The sequence below is a fragment of the Gopherus evgoodei genome, chromosome 17 (assembly GCF_007399415.2).
Source record: "Gopherus evgoodei ecotype Sinaloan lineage chromosome 17, rGopEvg1_v1.p, whole genome shotgun sequence".
NCBI classification, from domain to species: domain Eukaryota; kingdom Metazoa; phylum Chordata; order Testudines; family Testudinidae; genus Gopherus; species Gopherus evgoodei.
In genome coordinates, this window is record NC_044338.1 from 6,042,828 (window position 1) to 6,069,725 (window position 26,898).

The following is a 26,898-nucleotide window of genomic DNA, read 5'->3' on the forward strand; positions in this document are numbered from 1 at the left end:
GTTTGTGGGGGGACACGAGTCTTCAACAATGCAAATCTTTTTTTTCAGAATGGTAACAAACAGAACAAATGCTGAAGTCCATATGCAGGCAAAATTCCCATTAAAGTACATGACTAGAATTTGGCCTTATGTCACCAATAGGAGCAAAGGCACTATGCAAATCTTGACATCTTTCACTGATTGCTTATTTAGGCAAACTTCCCATTGAAGAGTGAATAAAGGCTTCAGACTCTGATTCTATATTAAGAAAAAAACCTGAACTTCCTTAGATTGATTTAAACCAATAGTGTGACCATAAAAAACACCTAATACATCAAGTATAAATTCTCATCCCAAGCCATATAATTTAAACTCAACCAGGAATCACACCAGTCATTTCTTATCCAGGTAAATAAATGTCACGTTATCATCTACTCATCCCAATCAGTATCATACAATATATCAGCACAAGGCTCAGTTCTTTTTCATAGGCACAAAACAGACAATATAAAAGTTCAGCTCGGCTTCTATAATGCAATCTCTGCATCCCTGGGATCAGATCATTTTCAATACAAAAAAATGAGACTCAAAATAAAATCCCTCACAAAGATATTTCTGCTGGGAGAACCAACCCAATAAGCAACCCAAAAGACTGAACTGGGCAGCCAAACACAGGGCTAGTCAGAAATTTATTCACCTCCGAAACAACAGATTATGGAAAAGTGAATCTAACTGAAGTATAAACTACCAGAGAACAAGGACATTGGGCGAGTCTATTGCTCAGGATGTCAGGACGCATTCAGCATTGGTGTAAGGGGGTACAACAAATATATGCCCTTTTACGCAAGCAGTGAACTGGGCCCAAAGTTTTCACAGATTTATCACTAAGCCCAAAATAAATGCTGAATGGTACACGTGCAAAGTTTCTCCAGAAAGAGGCATGTGAATGTTGATGGTAAAACATGCACCTAAATTTACATACCAGGTCCCAGATAGGAAACATTTCCTGTCCCACAAGTCAACGCAGAACTGCAAAAATTAACTAACCATCTAACTTTATAAGATTCAGACTTTAGAAGATGAATAGGCTGTTGACATGGTTAAATGTGATGAGTGCACCGGACAACAAAGAGACAGAAAATGCAAAAATTAATTTAATAGAAAAATGAGAGTGAAGCTCCAAAGGTAAGAAAAAGCAATGCCTTGTAGAAAGAGTCCAATAAAAACAGCTGGGGAGAAATGACAGACCTGATCAGAACAAACAGCAAAGCAAGTTAAAGAGATCCAAGAAGATGCAGATCAAGAAAACCAAAAGCAACACTGCAACTGATAACCCATCTGGAATGTCCCATAACATCAAACTGCAGCAGTCCTCACAAAACAAAATGCATTTAAAATAAGACAAAAACAAGGGAATTAAAGAGCAACAAACCACCAGCAATGGAATGAACAACAGAGGGATGTACAAAGATCCTTGCAGTCAGAAGACACACGTGAGAAAAATAAAGTAAAGAAACAAAATTCCAAACAGTGTGAAGAACAAATGCACTTCTGAAATGCTGAGCTTTCAGGGGGGTTAAGATACAGCTCCAAATATTTAATTTCAGGGGAGATTTTTATTTAAAAAACAAAACTCTGTTGTGATGCATTTGCCCCCTTGCAGTTTTCAAATGTCAGTACATGCCTATGAAAGAGAGTCTGCCATGGTACTGTTTGTTCAGAGCCAGTTTGAGGTTGGCGAAAAACTCCGAGAAAGCCTGAGATAGGCTGTGCCTTTGCAGCCAAGCTAACCTCAGTGTGTCTCTGTAGCAAAGCCTGTTTAATGTGGCAGTTCCCCCAGAACTGTCTGGTTTCAGTAGAAGTCTTATTATCACAACCACTTCTTAAAGGGCTCACTACTCTAGTTCCTGTGTGCTGAGAAGCACGGTCAGAAAACGCTCCACAATAAACCAGGATAATCACCTGAGTTCTCACTGGCTTTTCCTGGAGATGGTTATTCCACTGAGATCAAGGGAAATGAACCCTTGATCTGTCAAAAACCACCATGAAGAAATAGCTTAAAAGAGTAGGATGTCCCTTTAAGAATGTGAATATCCTAACTGCATGGAAGCGATTCTGCCCACTCTCCCCCCCATGTATCAAAAGGCTAATTGCTCAGATTAAAATAATACTAATAATTGGTACACTGTGGTTGAATGAATACTCTCAGTGTCTTGTATGTAAACTGACCCTCACTCTAAGAAAAATGCTTAGCACTCCTCTGCAAAGTACTATCCAAATGTTAACACTTAGTCCTGCCAACACCCTGGAGGAGTACTACAGCATTACCATCTACCCATTTTACAGATGGTAAACTGAAGCTCGAGTGACTTTCCCAAGGCTTAGAGGAAGCCAGAGCTAGGATTAGAACTCAGGAGAGCCAGGCTCCCAATTCTGTTATTTGTTATTACATTGCTTATTGCCTCTCTCTGTACACGAATAGCTTCAATGGAAGCCACTTTTAGAGGGCAGCTCCAAGCCACACCTCTGCAGGTGTAAATGTACCTGCCTGCAGTAGAACTGGAGCAGTTCTATTGCCTGGCCATGGGGATGATTTGGGGAGCCTAGGCTTGGGTTGCGTACGCAGCTGACTAGTTCAGCTGACATAGCTGTGCAGGGTGGCTATGGAGACATTACCACCTTCCTCCAGCCATTTCCATCACCCTGCCATAAAAGAATATGGGTGGAAATGGTGGCTCGGTAGCTGTTCAATAGCCAAGGGGAAGGATTGTTTCCCCCCCAGGGCCTCATCCAAAGCCTGTTAAAGTAAATTAAGAGACTTGCAGTGGCCTTTGGACTAGGGACCAGACTCAGTTTCACGGCCTGTATTCTTGGGCTTTGGCTCATGAGCTGGTATTATGTATTATTTGTATATGGTAGGATCCCCAATCACGGACCAGGACTCCTACAGTGTTAGGTGCTGCATAATAAACACAGACCAGACAGACTGTCCTGGGCCCAAAGAGCTTGTAATCTAAATATCATTGTGGACTCAGATGGGGGGAAATACCCAAATAGAATGAAAGTCAATGCCCTGCACATTTTAATTCTGGTTGGAGAGAATCCTCAGCATAGAAATCAACTGGTCTCTCAGGGAAAAAGATAATTCATTGTGGGCCTGATCCAAACCCCAGTGAACTCAGTGAGAACGAGAACGTGTAGGAGAATTCCTTTGTAACAGTCTGTAGGCACTCTCTCACCCAGACCTGGACACAGAGAACTCAGAGACACACTGCAAATCTTTAAAAGACAATGGAATTCCATTCATAAGGCTCTAAACTAAACTAATAGAAATATTTGTTAGGTCTCCCTTAATGCTCTGTATTAACCTTCTGCAAGAACTATAATTATGTAGTCCTTTTTAATAAAGACATATTTTTGTAGAATTACCAGGAGATTACAGATAACATTCACTAAATGAATTAATAGATCCACTAAGGCTCGTGGTTAGTGTTCTGAAGGAGTAATTCTAATTTTTCATCTGGAACCAGTAGCTGGATGGGTATTGTAGCCTGAATAAATTGGTAGTTTCAATGGATACCTTACTGTTGTGTCAGTGTTCTGACTCTCAAGTTTAGAAAATATTTTGCACTTTCAAAGAAAGTATACGTTGCTACCAATCATTTACATGGCATTAGGAAGGAAAGTCCCAAATCTGTCAAAATAATGAGCTTGTTATAACACAAACCAGCCTCGGGGGACACAGAAATCAGAGGTTCTGTTGGGCTGATTATCTGTGCATGTAAAGTTTTGAAATACATAAATTAAGGTCTCACTCTAGGAGCAACATAAGTGGCTTAAAATGATTTCTTTAGGATCTGATCAACTCTATAGCTGAATATCACAGGCACTTGATCACTTCTCATTAGGGTGATCATATGTCCCTTTTTAAAGGGACAGTCCCATTTTTGGGAACTTTTTCTTGTATAGGTGCCTATTATCCCCCACCCCGTCCCGTTTTTTTCCCACAGTTGCTATCTGGTTACCCTACTTCTCATAGACTCACAGACTTTAAGGTCAGAAGGGACCATCATGATCATCTAGTCTGACCTCCTGCACATTGCAGGCCACAGAACCTGACCCCCACACCTCTATAATAGACCCCAAATCTCTGTCTAAGCTACTGAAGTCCTCTGAATCCATATTCAGCACAAGTATTTTTCAGTTGAAATGCTTGATGTAAAACACAGGCGTTTCCTGATAAAAAATTGCTCTGACAGAAAAAAGTATAGCATTAAGGGCTTCCCTGCACTGGGGACTTCTGTACCAATGCAGACTCCTAGTGTAGACATGTTGCACTGATGTACAAGGTCATTTGCACTGGTGCAGTTTATCTGGTGCTAGTCACTTTTTGTACTTGTGCAGCGTGTATCAATACAAGGAGCTTCCACCGGTGCAGTTACATCAGTGTGGCTACACCAGCACAAAAGTCCCCGATACAGACGAGCTTCACAACTTGTGAACTGACTGAAGTATAAACTGAAGCACAGAGTGGGGAAGCAGTTCACCCAAGCTGACTCAAGAAATCTATGGCAGAGCTTGGAACAGAACACAAGTCTCCAGACTCCTAGCCCTGTGCCTCAGCCACAAGATCTTCCTTCCTACCTACACAGGTTCTTCACTAAATTAAAAAAAAAAAAAAGTAGGAATCTTCCTAATTGTTTGCTCTAAACCGACAAGGCTGAATCCGCACGTCCTCAGTCACCTGCAATGAAGAGCTGCCGAGCAACATATTTGTTCGCAAACTGTTCACCATCCAAAATAAACATTTGCAAATGCCCAAGTGCAGCAAACTCCTTCCTCACCCATCTGCAAAGCTCCCAAACAAGTGCATCAGCAGTGCCTTTTAACAAGCACCTCAACCTGAGACCTCCCCGGGTTGCTGAATAAATATTTCAGTGTCCGAAGAGGCAAAACACAGGTTGGAGGCTAATGGGGATAGTTACAACATATTTAATTAACTCACTCTCTCCTTCCCCACAGATGTCTCAGGGCTCATCCACATGAGAGAGGCACACTGATTTAACTAAGGTGCAATTTTAAATTGATTTGAACTGGTGCAAACTCCTGTGTGGATACCTATTTCAGCTCAAACCAGGCTTATTTTTTGTTTCGATTAGGAGTCAGTTTAAGCTAAACTGAAATAAACCACTCAAAATTAAATAAGTCTCCCCACACAGGGGTTTTCATCAGTCTAAGTTATATCAGCGCAACTTTCTCATGCAGACGAGCCCTTAGAACGTGAATTCTTTTTAGACAGGAACTGCCCCTTGTTATGCCTGGACAGCACCCATTACACTGCAGCCGCTATTCATAATCCAAAGAATTTACAACAGCAGATAATTTACCGGTGAAAAATGTAGGGACTTGATTATGAGTCTTCACCAAAGAGACAGCAGTGAATGTTTTAGGGGGTCAGTTGTTCAGTCTGTTAGGAGCTCGTAGTCAGAATCTGACCATTTTCAGGGCATACTCTAAGGGTCTGATCCCACAAACCCTTACTAACGCAAGTAATCTTCAGTCAGACCTCATTGAGTTCAGAAAGCCAGCTCAATTCCGCAACACTTCCAAGTCTTTTTATTAAAATTAATCTGTTTAACTAATTTACCTAAATTAGGCCTCAGGCCTGCACACTCTTAGCTTTATGAACTCTGTGGGACTACTCCTGGATAAAAGTAAACATATGCATACATTATTTGCAAGATCAAGGCCTTAATCAGGTACTGGAGTGCAGAGAATCAGGGCCTGGATTTACTTACTGAGGAATTCAGTGAGGGGACTGTAAATGATTTGCCTACTCATTTATTTATTTTTAAATAAGATACCAGATGTGTAGCTGCCAAGGTAGAGCCACGTTCAGAGTAAACGATCAGATATGCACTGCACACTGAACCCCAAAGATGGAAGTCTCCTAAACAATTATAAATGGAGGCTGGGGATGGGAGCAGGGAGGGAGCCTAACAATGTCTTGTGCTTCACAAGTGTCTGCGGTAAGCACTCCTAGACTGTGCTTGTAGGGATGCCAATTTTGGTTGGACGTATTCCTGGAGGTTTCATCACATGACATAATCTTTAATGAAAGATTAATCTGTAATTCCTGGAGACTCCAGGACAGTCCTGGAGGGTTGGCAGTGCTATGTGCTTGTCAGAGCAGTACAATGGTGTATGTGAGCTAAGCCTGAAAAAAACCAACCCACCAAAACTTAGCTGTGAAGAGAATAGACAGGGAGTTGTAAGGACATTTTTTCAAATGATGCGTTTGCCAAAAAAATGTAAATGCAGAAATGGAGTAGTTCAAAGCAGAGCTATTTTGCAGTAACTTCCTGCCCCGGTCAGACAGCAGCGGTTGCCTGCAAGGAGGCTATAAGAGTTCTGCATGTCAAAGCACGTTATAAAGGGATTACTTACACACACTCAAAAAAAGCTGCAGATTAGGGCAGGGCACACTGGTTTTGTAACAGAGATTCTGCAGCAAGCCGGGCTGTGCATTTAGGATTGCTCACTTAATACTTCACTCTCCATGTGCGGAGATTGGGTGGGATGGTATCAAACCCTACGTTTACACACCGGGTTGGCACTAGCCATTTCCCTTGAACTAACAGGGCCAGAGCAGGCTACTGCTGAGGTCCCTTTCTGGGTCACTCTGTTCACCACAATAGAAAGTAACTGCAGCCTGAAGAAACAGACCCGCAGTGGTTTTGAGGTTTTAGGAAAATCAAAGACAAAAGGAAATAGCAGAGTAGCCTTATAGAGCAGGAATAGAAGGCAAACAAGCAGTGTGGGTTTTAGGACCTGTTTTTAGGGAGCATTACGAGATAGTCTGCGAATACTTTGAGAGCAAAGTCCGAGAAATTAATAGCGATTATTCTTAATTTAGTAATATCTGCATAGCAGTAGTATCCCTTGACCCCAGTCAAAACTGGCACCTATGTTGTGCTAGGGACTGTACAGACACATACAAAGTCACTGCCTCTGCCCTGCAGAGCTTATGCTCTAAAGGTTGGTCTATAACTGTACCAATTAATCTGGAATAAAGTAGGATGTGAATTCAAAGCAGATTAACCTGATTAAGTTAATTTGGAATAAAGCACTTTTATTCTGGAATAGGAGCGCTCACACATGGAGTTAATCAGGAAGAATTAAATCAGGAATCACTATTTTTCCTCCGTTGGTATCCTGCTGTCAATTGAATTGTCTCGTTAGACTGACCTCACACTTGGTAAAGCAACTCCCATCCCTTCATGTATTCATACCGGCGCCTGTATTTTCCGCTCCATGCATCTGATGAAGTGGGTTCTAGCCCAAGGAAAGCTTATGCCCAAATAAATTTGTTAGTCTCTAAGGTGCCACAAGGACTCCTCGTTGTTATTTCAGAATAGCTCCTGGTGTAGACAAGCCCTATGAAGTGTCAGTGAAGGTGTAACAGATGCAGTGAAATATCCTGCATTGCTAGGAAGAGTCTGACTAGCCCAGTACATGGTCCTGCCTTCCTTCATATCCATATCAAAAAAAATTAAAAGTGTCTAAAGCACCTAAATCCTATTTTCAGAAGGATGATTTAAGTTCTTAAGTGCCTAAGTCCCACTTGGATTTAGAGGCTTTTGAAAATGGGACCTAGGCACCTTTGAAAATTTTACTCCAGGCATTTTTCTTTAGCATACACTGTACTAAAATCGTAGATAAAAGGGCAGTCTTAGAGGACAGATTCCATGAGGAGAGAGGGCCAAATCCTGAGTTGGTATGGATCGTGATTCTAGTCAATGGCACTACAACGACATACGCTACCTGAGGGTCTGACCCAGAGAATCGAAATAGAGTCCCCATCATATTCTGAATGTGTTCTCGGAGTGACAAACAAAATGTTTAATAAATGGGGAAAAAAACAAAAAAACACCAACTGAGTCTGTTAAATACTGTGTTAAAATTGCACAGTTAAAAATTACCAAAAAAAAAAAAAAAGCCAGGAAAAGCAGATGCTGAACGTTCCAACAGTAACACTAGATATCCTGGGTTTTTTTATGACCACATTGAACGTCCTGTAAGTTTTACAGTATCCATTTTACAACATAAACAGTAATATATTAAGATGCACAGTTACCCGAGGGGGCGGGAGAAAAAGTGGGATGTGTGCAAAGCGATCAAGTTACTGCTGCCACTGAGACCTTAACTTTGGCATTTTCCGAAGATGAAATTTTCAGCCATGCAATCTTTAGCGTAGTTGCTTGCATTTAATTTCCACGGTGTTTTTTCCCTAAAGAAGAGAGTGTGGGCGGGTGGGAGGGGGAGAAAACCTGCGCTTAATAATGTAAGCATTTAATGGTCCTGATTAGTCTTTGAAGTTCACACACATTTCATTGGGGTCAATAGGTTGGAGAAGAGGGTCAAGTTCCCAACTTTGCTCGACTGTTTTCTGTAAAGCTGGGTTATCAAGGCATCACATTGTGATGGCTGGAATCTTTGCAACATTGAAATTTAGAAATGGGAAGATAGTTTAGAATTTGCATAAAGTCATAAAAGGCATCAAAAATTTTGGACAGACCCTAAAATTACCGGATCTGCACTATTTTGAGGACTTAAAGCATTCTGCTTTCCCTATGTTAATGCACAGTGGATTTGCTTATTCAGGATTTTGTTTGTTTTAGAATTTTATTGTGTTTCTATTTGACTTACACAATCTTCCTGTGCAGTGTCCCATCAGCAGCCCTTATTTCTGCTCAAGCCAGTCAGGGAGAATGTGCAAAATTTGATTTCACAAAGAGCTTTGTTCAGTTGTGTTGAAACCTTGCATGTCATAGAACTGATCCAAATGCACGGAAGTCATTGGAAAGGCTGCTATTGACTTCATCGGGCTTTGGGAAAGACCCCCAGATTAGTATGTTTAAAAGTAATTTCGCTCTCCAAATGAGTTGTAACTTTTGTATATTTCAGGACAAATATATTAATAAGAGCACTTGATTTTGGGGTGGGGCTGTTTGTTTGTTACTCGCCAGAGGATGCTCTGAAATGCAAAGCATTAGCATTAGCCTCTGCTCCCATTGAAGTTAATGGCGGAACTCTTATTGACTGAAGTGGGAACAGAGTTATGTCATGGGGCCAGGATTTAACCCTTCGGGGCAGATCCTTGTGTCATGTAGTTTGGAAAATTAACATGATGCACAGCTCATGATTGTGGAGCTATGCCATTTTACCCCAGCTGAAGATCTGATCATTAGCATATGGCTATATGCTTAGTTTGAGCAAGACAGGCCCACTTCCCCTTCACTTTGCAATCCTATCAGCATCCCCCACCCTGCCCCTCCCAACACCAGGGGTATTTCAAGGAGCAGCTGGTAAAAATCATATGTTGTTATGCAAAGCCAATGCTCTGACCTGTGTTACTAAGTGCTTGAGACCACTAAAATTAAAAGAATTCTACAAATCCTAAAAATCTAACCTTACTTTTTCTAGTCAATGTTGTTTATTTGTACACATCCTTCAACTTGCAAAGCAAAAACTAGACTGGTCAGTATGTTCTAATTACCTACGCGGGTGCACACACGGCTGGGAGTCTGGAAAGGCCAGTGTTCTAAGCTATTAAACGTACTGCAGTCGATAACGGTGAACTTCCCAGTCCTACATCTGCAATACACAGGAATTAAGAGTTTCCAAATAAAATACTCCATCTTTTATAGGAGTGCCGAAGCCAGCGGGGAAAATGACAAGCTTATGTAACCTGTTTCTGAGTGCTCTGCATGCCCTATGCATCAAAGGCTTTGGCTGAAATATCGGAAAACACTGACTTGAAAATTCCATAGCAGAGAGTAGAAGCCCAATAGCACCATGCAGATGAATAAAGGAACAAGTCACGCATGGCACTTCAAGAGGCCAATGCAACAGCACTAAAGCAGTTAGTGGTGAGTGCTTGATCTTGTATCATTAAAACATCTTCATTCTCAGTTACATAGTAGAATAAAAGAAATGCTACTAATAATTATTTTAAAAGTTGATTAATTAGAGGCCACTCCTAAGCGGAGCCCCAGAGCCGAGCCGGCTTGAAATCTGAGGAAGTTCCGACTCAGATGCAAACCAGGGCTTGTGCCCACCTCTGGCAATAACATTTCCAGAACTTACATGTCCGAATGGATCGAGGTGATTGTTAGTGAGCTTTAGCTTCTGAAACGACACCAGTTGCCGCATCCAGTGAGCTCCCGTGGCGGGCGAGTCCGGATGAACATATAACCGCCCAGGCATTGCAGGCTCTGCTTTCCCAGCCACCATCCTGTGAACAAGGCACTTATGGATTACATCTTCCTGGCCAATTAGCACTTCAGAGCAATTCATTGCCTAACTGAACATGGTAACCATCTTACAAATCCTGAGCTATCGTCTGTATTTTAAGATGGATTTGGCCCAGACAGGTTGGCTGATGGAGAAACACAAGAAATGTAGGCTGCTGCTGCTGCTTCATCGATCTGGGAAGGATGAAGCAAAAAGAGGGGCAAGGAACACAGGCCTCTTTTCTCATTTTTTCAGTTCTCATTCCCTGGGCAGGGTTTTCCCTGGACACACAGTATTTTATGAGTGAGTACACAGCAACTATATGAGAGCTGGCTATGGACAAGTCCTGTCTTTGCCACTCAGAGGTCCCTGAGCATGAGGGAAACCATATGGCTCCACTGTGCAGAGAGGCAGGATCCAGCATCACTCTGGGGGAACTCCTTCAGCCTTGTGAGGAGGAAGGCATTTGGGGAAAGTGCAGGGGGCAAGACCAGGGCTGGATCCAGGTAGCAGGGCTGCAAGAAGACTAGAGGCTACTGTAGCTCCTAAGGCTGAAACACCAGCTTGGTAGAAGCTCTTGGGAAGCGACTCCTTCCCCTCCAGCCCCTGTGGAAGCCTAGTTCTCAGGCTGCGGCTGGGACATGGATTTGTCCTCACATTCCCCCTGCCAGACACCTTTGTTCACATGTCAAAAGCGCCGTTATTTTTCATGGATTTAATGCTCTAATACAGCATGCAACAGCAACTCTCCCCTTCCTGTGTATTGTTCTCATGTAATAAAACACCAGTAAAAGCAGTATTACCAAAACCAGCAGAGCCTTTCCAACAGCAATGAAAAATGGAGAGGGAAAACAGTTCTAGTGACTGGCCAAAGTTAAATTAAAAGAGTTATCATCTAGGACTTAATGGCTAAAGCAAAGAATTTGCCCTGGGTTGCGTAAGGTTCCCAGTGAATACGACTCCCATCCTGCAAGAGCTCCAGAAACAAGCATTGGCTCAAAGACAATTAAAAACTGAGAACAATGCCCTAAAATGCATGTAGATTACATTTGTATGGGATCTCACTATGAAGAGGTCAATTCTATTCCCTTCAAAGTCAGCGGGAGTTTTGCCATTGACTTAGAAACAATGTCGACACTTAGTGGAACAGATGAAGCTCCACACAAAGAACGCAGGAGGGTTCTAGGAAAGGCACAGCATATTTTCAGCAAGGAGAGATTTTAAGGTGTCAAGATGCATGAGATTCCCATGGGCAGGAAAGTAAATATTAAACCAGCCTTCATGCTGAGTTATCTTGCTGTCATTGAGAGGGGGCGAGAGGAGACACAAAGGAGAAAAATCTGGAGAATAAAGCAAGGAAAAAAAAAAAAAGGTGGAGGGTGGGAGAATAAAAATGGCTCCAGAACTGGGCTACATTGGACTGACCAATTCCACTTGTCCTCCCTCTTTCTGAGACCACAAAGAAGTCCCATATTTTAGCTATCCAACTTCTAAGGGCTGTGACTTTCAATCTGGGATAGGCCTCAATTCCCATGGGACCCTACCACCACAAGAACTACAAGATCGCTACTGCTCCTGTGTTTCCAAAATGGCAACAGGAAAGGAGAGCAGCCACTTCAAAATCTCTCTGGTGGTGGTGAGTTTATTATTATTTTTTTATTTATTTTAAAGCACATATATTTCATTTCCAACAGACGATGACATCTCAGGAAGGACAAGTATTTTTGCTCAAAAGATGTAAATTCAAGATGACCACTATCAACAGGTCTTCTGAGACTATATGCAGGCAAGAAAAGTCGCACCAGTTTGGATAAATGAGGAAGATTCATCTGGTCTGCCAACAGATCTTCACCTGGTGGCTTTGTGGCTCTTTCCCACAGAACAAATATAATTAGAGAAGAAATAGTCAACACTCAACCCACTGCAAATCTAGGGCCTCATAGAGACTTTTTTTTTTTTTTTAAGAAGGCCAGAAGGGACAATTACATCGTCTAGTCTAAACTGTATATCACAGGCCATAGAGTTTCATGCAGTTACCCCTGGATTAGCCCCAATAACTTGTGTCTGACTAAAGCATGTCATCTAAAAAGGCATCCAGGCTTAATTTAAAAACATCAAGTGATTGAGACTCCACCATTTCCCTTAGTAGTTTGTTCGCTGGTTAATTGCCCTCACTATTAAAAAAACCTTGTACCTTGTTTCTAATTTGAATTTCTCTGGCTTTAACTTCCAGCCATTGATTCTTGTTCTGCCTTTCAGGGCTAGGTTAGAGAGCACTTTGGTATCTGGTATTTTCTCCCCACGAAGGTCCTTATTGACCATCTCCTCAGTGCTTATTGCAAACAGTTGATACAGATATGAATGCCTCTCTTTTGATAACCCAAGGAAAAAAAACAAACAGTCTCTTACCATTTGTTGTCACAAAATTTGTACCGGTGATCATCAGCTGGGACGATGTCGATCAACAAGATGTATTTGGTCTTGGGGTTCATTCCGGTTACCTTAATTTTGTAGCTAGGAAACATCCTCCTTATGAAAAGCAAAGGGTTAATACATTAGCACCTAACTTAACACATAGTACACTAACAGAACAGCAGACAGGAGCCCTGAAAGAAGGTTTCACTGAAAGTCTAAAGTGAAATTCACCCAAAAACTCCGTACCACTTACGTGTCACGGCATTTGAATGACATTCATCCCTGTGGAGAGCTAACACAGGGTCTGTGCGCCACTTACGTTCCGCTTCCTCATAACAGAGCAAAGGGGGGACTTACATGGGGTGGAGGCCTTGCATTGACCATTTTCAGAATTTAATCCCTAATGCATGCTCAGGGCAGTGAGCAGCCCCTTATTAATCGGTGCGTTGGGCCTTGCACAGGCCCTCTGCCTGAAGGTGATTTTCACCCTAAAAATCTGGGCTACTAGCTGATTTGATTTTAAAAGCTACTCGGGATCATTAGGGAATGACTCTGGTTGGCTTAGTGCCTTCCAGAGGGCACACAAAGCAGGAGTGCTGACAATGACTATGGGTCTGAAAGAGGCGAAGGAACTAAGGGTATGTCTATCCTACGCGCCGGATCGGCGGGCAGTGATCGATCCATCTGAGATCGATTTAGTGTGTCTAGTCTAGACAGGATAAATCAACCCCGAGCGCTCTCCCGTCAACTCCTGTACGCCACCAGTGAGAGGTGCAGGCAGAGTCGACGGGGGAGTGGCAGCAGTCGACTTACCACAGTGAAGACACTGAGATGAGTAGATCTAAGTACATCGAATTAGCTACGTTACACACACAGTTCCCCAGGCACTGAATTTTGATCAGAAATTATGAATATCCAACCATTAGACAGTGAGATTGTGTTTGTGCAGCACCTAGCACAGTGGGGGGGTGTTCCACGACGGGCTCCTAGGTGCTACGGTAATACAAATCATAAACAACAATATTATGGTGAAAAACCTTACGTGAGGTAGCAGGGAAAAAAAAGTGTTACTACTCGATATTGACCCAACATGGAGCCCTGCCTCAGATACCCCAGGTTCTCTCTCTCCAATGGAGGGAGGCAGATTAAGGAACAAAGTCTATGCTGATGTAAATAGATGCAGCTCCATTGACTTTCCTGTGCATTAATCGAATGCTGCAAATACTGTTTAATAATGGAGTGTCTGACTCAAATTCTCTGTGAGGGTCAGTTGGCGCAGCGCTGTTGTAGCCAGTGGAGTTGTGCCAATTTACACAAGCAGAAAAATCTCACCCTAAGATGTTACATTACTGAGCAGTATTTGCAGCATGAAAACAAGCAACAGCTAGATGTGACAGGGAAATTAATTCAAACAGTCACAGTGTAGGCACCTGCAACCCTTGCTGGTGTGGGTAACTCTGATCCATGTGAGTACTTCCATTGGTTTCCAAGGGACTAAATACCAAGTAAGCAGTAAGGGTTTGCAGGAGCATGCATCTTCAATCTTATGAGTAACTTTTCTGTTGGCTCCATATTACCAAGCCTCTCCTCATCCAATAAAAACAAGTTACTTGCGCAAACTGGCTCATCACGGTCTTTAAGCAAGAAGACGGAACAATCCAATACATCAACATGCCATGACAGCTCATTTGCACTAGCAAAAAAAATGGGCAGAATGGATGAAAATATCTATATCCTGAGGCAGCATCGTCACAACCGGCGTTAGCAACAATGGGCCAAATCCTGATATCATTACTCTGTCAAAATGCCTAGCAACTTAAATAAGAGTTTAGTCTGGATTAATAGCTTGGCCTGGCAGAGAAAACCCTCCCCTCCCCTTGGATAGACCCAGTATTTTAAATTCTCTTTTCTCCCCCTTTTCTCTTTTTAATGAACAAGTTTCTTCAGGCCAATAAAAGGGCTCGCTGTATTTGTGGCTAAGGAAAGTGGCGAGTGCTAGGGACCGCTGAACAATCTGGGCCTGTGAGATGAGCGGTAGTTGCTGTCTGTGTCACCATTTTGTAATTGCTCCGGGAGAAGGCAATAAAATGGGCCCTGTTAGGATTCATTTGAATTGACTCTTTTAACACCAGGCATAAAATCCAGATATTTATTATGTATTTAGCTGGGACTAACCAGGGGTGGTTTACCAATGTCCATATTTGATTTTCATTCATAAACGGTGCACTCCTCTTAACCTTGTTCTCACACAGGTAAGCACCAGTATAAATACAGTAGGACATTTCAGGTTGTGAATACACAGCCCAATTCACATGGGAAAAAAATTACACTAGGAATCCAAGCCGACTGCCAAGATTTTTTTTTTAAACTACGTCTTAAAATTGCACTTAAAAATGAAATGAAAGAAAAAGTGGACTTTAAGAAGAAATTAGAAAATAAGATTTTGGATAGTTATTGAGATGTACCAGTAAAGGATTCTATAGATATCGGGGTTGTTTTTTTAATAACCTGTAGCTTCTGAAGTTTTTTTCCCCATTCATTTCACATACTGAACTACATCCAAGCTGCTAAAGTAGCCAGACTGATCTACTGTAAATGTTAAGTGCTTTTTTAATGGCATTTAAAATTAAGCTTCAGCATATGGAGTTCATATAGCGTAGACATGCTTGAGTTTATAATGTTCTTTAGTATAGCTCTCTAAAATAAATATAAAGAGGCGAAGTACTACTCTAATATACACAGCTGAAATTCCTGAAGGATAACAAATGGGAACTCACATCTGATTGAAGGTGTTGCTTAACTTGCAAACCATTCAGTATCTAGCAGTGGTAGCGTTACACTTAGCAAGTCAACAGACTGAGAGACAGTGGCATCTGCCAGCTCTCGGCATTTGTTTCCAGGAAAGCATTATCAGTTTTTAATTCTGGCCCTGCATGGACATTTCATCATTATTATTAGCTGCTGCATTCTGGCATTAAAAAAATATGCGACTAAATGCTGTCCAGGGATGTGTCACTTTAATTTTCTTAATGAAAACATATTTCTCAACCCCTTGGCAAAGTCTAGTTTAGTAAATACCTCTGTGCAATAGGATACAAACATGGGTCGTGTGTTTCTGGTGAGGATGCACAACTAACTGGGGAGTTGGGCCCAAAAATGCAATCAGTGTTTTGATTCAAAAGTTAAAGAGAGAGTGTGGTAGTGCTGTGTAGTGTTGCCCAGGCTCTTATCTGGATGGTCAATCAGAGAAAACCAAGGGGAAGCACATCTCCAGGGCTGCGTGCGGAGCACACACTCTTACAGCAAGGCTATGAAGTCCACTAGCAAGTCCTGGTAAGCATCCAAAAGTCTGCCTGCATAGCCTGGCCTCAGGAGAATTTCTGTCCAGTGGGATTGGCTGAGGGCTTGATCCTGTACACAGTTTCTGCTGAACACTGAGCTTATTACCTAAAGTAGCTCTGTTGACCTGTAGCAAGTCTGGCTTTCTGGGGAGATTCTTTTTTGGAAGTCTTTCATTCTGCCTGGCCGAGGAATCCCTCTCTATACGTTACTTTCAGTTCCTGTCCCATCTGAAACCAGGAGCTGCTCAACAGGTACATGGAGTGTGTACACACACACACACACACACACACACACACACACACACACACACACACACACACACACACACACACACAAAATTGATCACACTTTTCCCAACTGCAGAAAAAGGCTCAGGCTGGATTTGGTTTGAGATCTGAATGAAGATCCAGACAGATTATTTTAACCCATACTGGCCCCCTCGATCATACTGTATTTCACACTCAGGAAGTGCTTCATAGTTTGAAAATCATTTACAAACAGCAGCCCAATGTGGCAGGGCACATACAGGATTCTTGACTTCATTGGGAACTCTTCCTAGCTCAGACTGCAGATGAGATGCAGTATTTAATCCTCAAGAACACCTTCGTTGAAGAAAGGAGGTAAAGTGGTTCTATTCCTGTTTATTATGCTAGATGCCCTAGCTGTGGGCCATGAATGCATTGTGCTTGGTGTTGTACAAACGGAACAAAAGGTCAGTTTCTGCCCCATGCAGGTTACAGATGGGGGAACGATAGAGAAGTTAAGTGCTGTGTGAATTTACAGCATTGTAGAAACTGGCTATTTATAATTCGCCTGAGGCCACAGAGTGAATCAGCATCAGATTCAGGATTAATGCCAAGTAGTCCCTGTTCTCTCAGTTGTTTGCACAGACCAACTCGATTACACCTGTCTGTCATAAACACAGATGATTTTTGCTCCGTAAGAAAATCTATGGCTGGGAAGTGGTGCGGGGGAATCACCAAAGAAAGGAGGAAAGGCAGAAATTCCAAGCTGCTGCACTCTGCAAAGATCTGTGCCTGCGCATCAGTCCTCTTGCATCTAAGGAAGTGGAATTAAAATGTCTTTTCTTGCCTGTGAGCCTTCATTTCCTTTTAAAAAGATATTAACGGAAAGACTCCCAGCCATTGCTGATGGGCTGCCTGTTCAGTACACAGCTAATTACTGTTTGGTTTGGTTTTTAAACTAGCACTTCCTTGAACAAGTGCCCATTAAAATAGGGTGACTAGATGTCCCGATTTTATAGGGACAGTCGCAATTTTGGGGTCTTTTTCTTATATAGGCTCTATTACCCCCACCCCCCCATCCCGATTTTTCACATTTGCTGTCTGGTCACTCTATGTTAAAAGGGAGATCCCAGTACATTGTGTGACCAGGGTGAATGCATTTGCCAATATCATTGCTCCAGAAACAGAAGCAACTGCAGTGCTGCCTCCCAATCCCATCCCAAACATTAGGCCCCCCAGACTTCCAGAGCCCAAGACTCTTCTTCATCAGCATAGGAGGAGAGCACATGCTGTTTTGCTGCTGTTACGAAGCAACTCCTTGAAAAGTCGGCACAGAGAGAACTGTCACATCAGAAGCTTTCCAGCTGCCCCTGGCTTTCACCATGCTCCTGGGCCTCAAAAATCCCCAACTTTCCACCACTCTTGTCACCAAAGATGAGGGAGAGAGACAGAAAAGTTAGGAGTGAGATGGGTAAGGAAGGGAAGCAGAGACCAAATACCGTGCAAGTTGCAAAACAGGTCAAGTGGAATGGACACTGCAAGGGCTTGAGGGTCTCATTCGCCTCACGTGATTCAAGAGGTTGCTCTTGCTATGAAAATACCTCATTTATTACCCCCAGAGATGACTGCTAGGACCACACCATCACTTAAAAATCTACTGGCCCTTTTCCACACAATCACCGAATGCCCTGCTGCACCACAGAGCCCAGGCAGGAAACATAGCAGAAAGTCAGTGCTGCTTTAAGCAGCTTTGCCCCTAGCCGTGAACTCCCTGACTGCCCTGGGAGGGGTCAGATTCTAACTACAGTCTGGGAAGCCTGTAGTGGGGCTACAGGAACGAAGGAGGAGACTCCTTCCATGCATCTAGCTCTCTAGGGATGGGTTCTGGCTTTCTCACGGGTCTCTTAGCCCTGCTCCCTTCCCACACTGCATCCCCTCCTGTCTGGTGGGTAGGGGAAGGAAGAGCAGTAGAGAAAGCCAATCCCCTACACCAAGACCTTGTGCTATAGGAGTTATGGATTTCTTGGCCTGATTTGTTCCCCTTAATACTTTTTAAAAGAAAGCAAAACACGCAATGGGTGTAACCCACTGGTCAATGTTTGCTATGCATCTCCTTTTGTTTAGGATCCACAGAGGACATGGCTCTGTTACAGCCCCTAGCTACAAAACATGGCTTTTTAGCTCATGCTGTAAAGACTCATATGTTTAGCTCTGGACATCCCCAGTTCAAGTTCTGCTGTGTCCACCAGAACGACAGCCAACACAAAAGCACATATTGGCCTAAGGGAACGACCCACAGGCCTGAACTGAAACCCCAGAACCAACACCTCTGAACTTGGGGATTTCAGCTAGCTCCCTACTGCCTCCCTCCTCCTCTGTAGGGGCAGAATAAAGTCCCAGATCCCAACAACTCCAGGCTTGGGGAATGTTCACACTCTGTGTCTCAGGTGCATTCTTACCCCACACCCGTTGAGAAGGGACAGTCTAGTCTTTTTGGTACAGTATTGATTGTTCTTCCTCTCCATCCCTCCAAAACTCTCCTGTGGTCTAGGAATGGATTTTAAAGGCACATCCCTATTTTCCTCCCCAAATTTTGCAGTATTGGCAGATGTGCAGAAGCTCCTGCTTTGTAAGGACTGTTGTTCTCACTAGAGCTTAGTGGTGAAGAATTAACGTTGTTTTTATGTTCACAGAACGTAGGCATCCTCCATGGAAAAGATCAAGAAAGATGAACGGTCATAACGTTCTTCCTTATCCCTGGGGGAGTCCAGCACCTTATGTTAAAATACTGTCTTTTTTATCTCAATTGCCATCAAGTTATCTGCAGATCGATGTTCTTTGGGGAGGCCTGCGGATAGCAAAAAACAGTGTGTGCATTGCTTTGGGGAGTTGAATATGGGGTGGGGGGCGCAAAACCCACATGAAAAATTTGGCAGGGTAATAGTACGGCCCCAGCTAAATTCGTCCCTGTGCCGCTCTACAGATGAAATGTAACAAAAACAGTAAGAGCAAGAAAAATAAGCAAGCAGCGCTATTCTGTAGCCCTTGCAAGCTTTAGAGCTGACGTGCTAGTGAATTATGTGCTCTGATAATGAAGCAGCCTTTGCTTAGCTAAGTTTGTGCTATGCACGTTTTATCTCTACATGATATTCACAAATTGTTTTCAAATGAGCTGTTAGAATAAGCGTCCTTTGTTTATTTATTTATTCTTTTACAGTTCAATCCCTTTTACTAGGAAGCAGTTACTGACGTGGAGCCAAAACTTCTGATGTTCATACAAACTTTAATTGGTGTTTAATTGCGTGGTTGGTTGGTTATGCAGCAAAATGGTGAGCGAGAGAGACAGAGACAGATTCATTCCTCCAAGGCAGGACATCCCAGCCTTTAAGGCAGCTGTACTAGTTTAAAAGTTTGGTGGTAGCAACCAGTGACCCCAGCATCTACTGAGCTGTCCGTGGCCTAGCCCAAAAGGATACTTGTTTGGAAGATGGGGAATTGGGGCAGTGCAAGCTCCTTTTGGGGACTGGAGAGTACATACGTTAAAATGGGAGGTGCACAGTTGCAGCACCCAGCGTCCAGTAGTATCTTATTGGTGAAGTAGAAAAGAGGAACCTTGCGTGCCAATCGCAAAAGCCTAAAGCACCAGTATTAGTACAACTACTAATGGTTTGGAGACACTGATGTGAGGGTTGGCTGTCCTTTGCCTACTCGCTCCAGATGTCAAGAAGCTGCATGTGTCTCTCTGCCAGGGACACCAGATGATGGTTTGGTCTGGACCGGATCATGAAGTGGCTTCTATACCTCTCTCCATTCTTAATGACCTTTTTACCCGGTAAGAGGCTTGATCTAACCTTCCTTTTCAGGGCAGTGTGGGTCACCTCAGGGAAGCTGCTAACCTGCTCTTGAGCAAAGATGTCCTACTTTTCTAAGCCCCTGCGGTGGCATGGTGCACAGGAAGGTATAGTACACTTAGGGAGTGCCGTTACCTCTCACTCCCTCGGAGAAGTTGAATGGAAGCGAAAGACCTTAATCCTGGAGATGAAGTCTAACCCTGACTGCGTGATGCTCTGGTAGCAACACATTTTTCTTTGCAGTTTTGGAAGGAGCTAATTTGTTCACCAGCGCCTGAGCGAAAGCCCACTGAAGATAATGGGAGTCTTACACCATTGACTCCACTGGGTTTGGATTAGGCCCTACCAACATTAGAGGTTGGTTCACAAGACAGCCCAGTTGCCATTAAACATTTAAATCAGTCTTTGCATTTGGGTAAAATGTTCAAAAGCTCCTAAGTGATTTAGGGGCCTAAGTGCCATTTTCAAAAGGTTTCTCACTAAGATTTAGGAGCCTAAAGTGCCAGATTTTCAAATGGATTTAGGCCAGATGGGTACCTAATGGGGTCTTCAAAAGCACCTATGCAGGAAAAGCACCCAACTCCCATTGATGGGAAAATCTGGCCCCATGTGCCTTTTGAAAAATAAAACTTAGGCCCTTGTGAAAATTTTACACTTTGTCTTTATTGTCCAAAAGACAAACTAATGGTGAGTAGAGACTTCAAGAACCAAATTCTTCTTTAAAATGATTTCCTTATTCTTCTATTCCCCCCCTCCTTTGTGACAAATATTTCCCATATCAACATAAAGCATCTTTTAAAATGTTTTCCAGGGGTAAGTTAATACAAATTTGGTCATGTCAACTATTTCTTTAAGCTTTTTTTTTTTTATGGCATTTCCTTTTTGATAGATTCTTGCTTTCAGAAAATACTTTGAAGAGATCAAAGACTTTTTCAACAGGGTCCCATTTTCCCAGTGAATCCTAATCCTCCAGTCCCTTCTTTCTCTTATCACCCACGCCACTCCACTATGACGCTCTGTATACAAAGTAAGAGCAGTTAGCTTTGAAGTGCTGGATTAGCCCATGCCAGATCGTTGCCTCAGAATAACAAACAATACAGGTTCAACAGGAGTTCTCATCAGTAGTTCATTTTTCAGCCCCAAATTCACTGTCACTAACACAAGCAACATTGAACTCACAGTCTACGGACAGATAGGAGAGATTTATCTGGTGGCAGGACTATGACCCACCGATGAGGGGATCAGACAGTTAGGGGATTTTTCTAGTTTGGCAAAGGGAGGTTCTATTTAAATTCTTCTGGCTAACTCATCTAAGTTTTAAATAAAACATTGTTTCTCACACGCTTGAGAACTTGGTTAACTATGCAGTTACTTTAATGATCTAGTATCATTTTCTCTTCTTGCCCCATAGCAAATTAAAACCTAGACAAACTTCTTGCAAGAAGATGCTTTACCTCCAGTTTGATTTTCCTCCATGAAAGCTGAAACGCTTACAGCATTCCCTTATCGAGGTCCAAACCATAATAGAGGATGGCTGAGCTAAAATTAGATTAAGTTTACTGACGCATAAACAGCAAAGTACAAAGGTAACAAAGAAACTGCACAAGAATGAGGGAAGTTAACAACTCTGTGCTGGTTCCTAATGATTTTAACTGTTCTAAAGAAAGTCAGTTTTCTCCTTGGTAGAACTCCATTAGTGTTACACCCTCTGTAGGAGCCATTAGAAGGATCTGGTCCATAGTGTTGAGTACTCTGACTGCTTACAGTATTTGATTTAGTTCCTCAACATGGATTGGACCTTTATGGGTCCAGCATCGGAGGATCTGTAGCTTCTGTGCCCTTCAAGGCAAAAGGCAAACACCACAGTCCTGGTACCGGAGAACTGCCCCGCTAGGGATTATTAGCATGAGAACAACAAGGAGTCCGGTGGCACCTTAAAGACTAACAGATTTATTTGGACATAAGCTTTTGTGGATAAAAAAACCTCACTTCTTCAGATGCATTCAGCCCCAAATTCACTGTCACTAACACAAGCAACATTGAACTCACAGTCTATGGACAAAAGAAGTGAGGTTTTTTACCCACAAAAGCTTATGCCCAAATAAATCTGCTAGTCTTTAAGGTGCCACCGGACTCCTTGTTGTTTTTATGGATACAGACTAACAGTGAACTGAAAATGCTTTGGTAACACATTTAACTATTAATATCCCAAATCATTAACAGAAAATAAAGGGAGACTTAAAAAAAAATACTGTCCATTTTCCTGACTTGTTCCAAGTTCAAGAAACTGTATGTTCCCTGCCAGAGATGTTGACATCTCTAGCAACAGAGCCAAAAGCGAATGGATCCTGCTTTGGTTCCCACTGATTGCACCGGGAGCAAGAGCTTACCTACACAGGGTATTTGCAGAAGCCTGAATTTACGGCTCGGGAGGTCAATCATTATTTGAATTACTAATTTAGTTCCAAAGTTCTAAATGGATGTTTCCCATTCCATACCTGATCTGGTTTGCCTATTTGAAATGTAAAGCTTTGGGCTGAACTTTTGAAAACTGCCCAAAGTGATTCTGGGGACACAATTCCCTTTTGTTTTAATGGGAACCGGGCATCCATATCTCCTAGCTGAAAATCTTAACCTGGCAGCGCTTGTCTACACAAGACAAAATTTCACCAGCTTAATCTAAGGTGTGAATTTAAATCAATTTAGTTAAACTGGTGCAAACCCTTGTGACCTTAAACCAGGGGAATTTCAGTTTACCTTAAGTTGATTGTGAACATATTTAAACTAAACTGAAATAAGCCACTCAAACCAAAATCTAAAAATCACAGAGCTTTGCAAATTTTCCATGTACCCTGGGGTGAAAGTTGTTCTGTGCACTATGTTGTAAGAAGGTTCTTAGAGGAGCTTCAAATAAACAGCCATCAATCTACATGCAGTTTTTAAGAGTTGTTACAGTAAAAACTGAGGCTGACTCTGTATCCATGTATACACGGTGTTTTGCTCTGAACCCCACTCCATGGTTACAAACCCACTATCATCATCATCATCATCAGGATGTTCGTCACTGTAGAGAAATTGACATATTAATTTAGAGTCGGGTGTCCACAGGAAGGGGGTCAGCTGCTCTGTGGATTGGCATTCCCTGCTGTTTATCAATAAACCCATTATAACACTGCCTATGAAGTGATGATGTGCCCATTCACTTGGGTCATGGAATGGTACCGGGTAGGAACCGTAAAGATCGGCACCTCAGGGTGATAAAAAGCCAGACAGCTCTGGAAAAAGGTGAAAGGGGAGAAGAAATCCTGAAGCCAATGGGACTACTCACATGAGTAAAGACCGCTTGACTGAATGAGGGTTTGGAGGGTCAAGCCCACTGGAGAATTGAGACAGACTGATTTGAGCCACAAAGATAGCTACAACTGCAGGACTTGCCTAATTCGGGACAGAGCGCGGGGACAAAAAAGAAAAGCAGCTTATAATAAAGTTGTAGAATTTGCTTTGGGTATAAATTGCTCCATCATATTAAATTTGTGACTATTACATGCCGTAAATACAAACGAAGAGCATGTAAGTACCCTAAGTGAGGAGTGTATTAATCTGCAGCACACTTAAAAAATGTACATACAGTGATACATACTGGAGAGCAAGTACATGTAAGAAAGAGGAAAACACACACGCACCCCTTTATTTTCAAGGCAACTATGGTTTTGGGATTATCTTTCTGTCTGGAAAAGAGCTTTTATCTTTCTGAAAAATTGTATTGATGCATCTCAACATCTAAAGCTATCACCTAGGTTATAACACACACAAGAACAGGCCATAATGCTGCTAAAAGAACCATGTCGGCAGATCTCTCCACATCCCTTTTCACTTCCCTGGGCCTCCGTGCAAGTCCAGTGTTCCACTCAGGTGCTCCTCTTTGCAGGATCAGGACTGAAATGAAAGCCATTGAAGGCAGTAGGGTTGTATGTATGTAAGGGCAGCATTTGACCCACCCTGCAGTCAATCATATTAATTTTACATTGAATAACATGCAAATCTTGATTTTTTTTGCATTAAAAAAGGATAATGAATTTTACTTTAAATTTCTGCCATTTCTTTAGGCCTAATCCTGCATTTGTGCACACCCAAAACACCTGGGAATTGCATGTGTGCAAGGAATTCAGGGCTGGCTTCTCAATTGTTGTGTTATGTTTAATGCCTTAAAGGAACACAATACAAATTAAGTAGAAGAACAAACCTTTAAAAAAAAAAAAAGACATGACAAAAGTTTTGATTTGCATACCCTGCATTGCAAACAGGACATGAAAAGTTGTGGTATTTTATATACAAAGAAGGCGAATGGTTTTGCACAAAGTTCAGGAAACTTTGCTAACAAACTTTTTATCTTTTGATGATCCTTTTAATATAAAATAATCTTTTCTTCCCCTCCCACAATGAAAGAGTCAAACATTAAAAAGATAGTGAGTGCATTTTAAAGATGTTTCCACTTTATAAATCAAGCTTTCTTGGCAACAACATCATTCCTATTTCAGTACTGAGCTTGCTGTGTTCTCCAAACGTCTCCTACAGATCAGTCCTAAGAGGGAGTAATAATCCCCCAAAGTAATTCTTAGTCCGAAATTCCTGGTAATTTATAGTTGACGTGGTCTGTGGAATTATACAGATTGACAACATATGAAATAAACACACTCCTCTTGAGTTATCGGTGTCTGGATTATAATTAGAAAAAATCTATTTTACACCAGCATCCTAGAACTAGATCACCCATTGATCTTATTTTTTTACCCGCTTTTTAAATAACTGGTCATTAAAGTTACATTTGCAATTTAGAATTTAAAACAGACTCCTTTTTTTTCTTTTTTTCCTTTTGAAATTAAATAATTAGACATTTAAGTGACCTGATCCTTCAGTTGAATGCATGTGGGTGCATCCCTGTGCCTGCTTAGAACCCCACCTCTCTGTGCGCGTGCACACACACACACACAGAATGGCTGTTGCAGGATCAGGACCATATTTTGGGTCTGCACTCAACTGTTTCTATATTATTTGCAGACACAGAATGAGAGTCTAGTATGAGGCCCCTTGAAACAACAGACTCTGTATCATCTTTTTAAAATTGGGTCATTGGGGGTGGGTGGGTTTATTATTACTATGCATTTAAACAGTTTGGGTGAAATACGATTTTCAATAAGAATTGAACTGAAGTCTGCTCTTGTGCTGCTGGATGGTTCTGTTTCTAGGTGGTTTTGCACACTGATCAGTTTTGAAATGTGCGTCTAAATCAGACTTATTGTCATGTGGCTTAACTTGGTTGTTTAGTTGTTGTAAGACTAGTTCTTTTATTAACTGTTACAGGTATTTTTATTTTCTGTGCTGGTAGAGGAATCTCTTATTGCAGAACAGGCATAAGCAATGTTAGAGGAATCTCTCACACACACAATCCCCCCCACCACCACCCCCCCACACACACGCTCACCCCTACCTCCCTGCTAACATGCCTCATCCTTGACATGCAGAGACCACCTTTAGAAGACAATGCATCAATGGGTGCGTTACACTTCGGTGTATTAGATAGATGTCAAGTAACGAGGCCCATTCAGTCCTTGGCCTCAATGCTGAGAATTAAAGTTGTCATTTGGGCTGAAGTGGATTGTAACTCTCCACTCAGAACAGAAGTGAAACTACCCACTTATTTCATATGGTTTGGTAATGAATCCCTACTGACTTAGGGCCTGGTTCAGACGGAGGGCCAAATTCTCTGCTGGCATAAATTGGCAGGGTTCCAGTGACTCTGATGGAGCTGCACTGATTTTCACTAGCAGAGAATTTGGCCCTGGTCTTCTAGAAGTGAAAGGCTCCAGATCCCAGGGACAATTACCAGAGCCACCCTGTCCCCTCTGAGCAGCTGTGAAGCATGAATATGATTTCACTGGGAGTTTTAAGCCCCCAAAGAATGCAGGACTGGGTCCTGGCCATATGGATTTGTTTAAACAATCTAAGTTAAGACTGACATGGAGATAACCTACACATTTGGGATGTTTAGTTTCTAGAACTTGGTAAAATTTCTCTCTCAGTTTATAGGCCCAGTATTTGCAGTCCTGATCCTTCAGCCATTTCTAATGTGAGTAGCAACTCCATTGAAATTAATAGGAGTCTGAATGTGAATAAAGGCTTCAAGCCCTATAGCAAATTACAATCCCGAGGGGGATCTTATCTACATAAGAACTGCAGGATCAGGTCATAGAGCTGCCCCACTGTACATGTCTCAGCTTCTTGATTTACACACACAGTTTCACCTCGTCTCCCTGGTGGGATAGGTTCTGTTAGTGCGTCTTTCAACACTGCCAATAGAGACAGAGCAGCACTTTTTGGGGCGGGAGTTGGGGGGGCAGAGAAGACATGGGGAGGAGTGGGCAACCCTGGAAGTGCTTCAAGAGCAAGAATGCAGAAAGGCTGCCTGCAAGGAAGTATTCAGTGCACATTTCCTTACTGGTTGAGAGCAGGACACTATTACCCTGCAGAGCTGCGAATATGCCACATTGTAGCAGAGTTCTGGAGTCTGGATCTCATAGCCAGATTTAGCCCTGCTAAACCATGGACCTGATCTAGCATCCATTAAAGTCAAGAGAAAGTCTCCTATTGACTTCAGTGGGCTATGGATCAGGGCTTATAGAAGAAACATTACCACTATAAGGCATTTTTTGGGGGGTGATTTCAGACTATTTCTCTTGCTCTTTACACCTTTATGATTCTCTAATGTGCTG

The 26,898-nt window shown here is 42.4% G+C and overlaps 1 protein-coding gene across 4 annotated transcripts in view; it reads right to left on the reverse strand.

Annotated features, from left to right (window-relative positions):
- TBX4 (T-box transcription factor 4) overlaps positions 1-26,898 on the reverse strand; it is a 64,498-nt gene that overhangs the window by 23,096 nt on the left and 14,504 nt on the right. For all 4 annotated transcript variants that reach the window (XM_030536906.1, XM_030536907.1, XM_030536904.1 and 1 more), the window contains 2 exons: positions 12,685-12,804; positions 10,129-10,276 (listed from right to left, as the gene is read on the reverse strand). In XM_030536906.1, the coding sequence (XP_030392766.1) occupies positions 10,129-10,276; positions 12,685-12,804 (268 nt within the window). The remainder of the gene's footprint in view (positions 1-10,128; positions 10,277-12,684; positions 12,805-26,898) is intronic.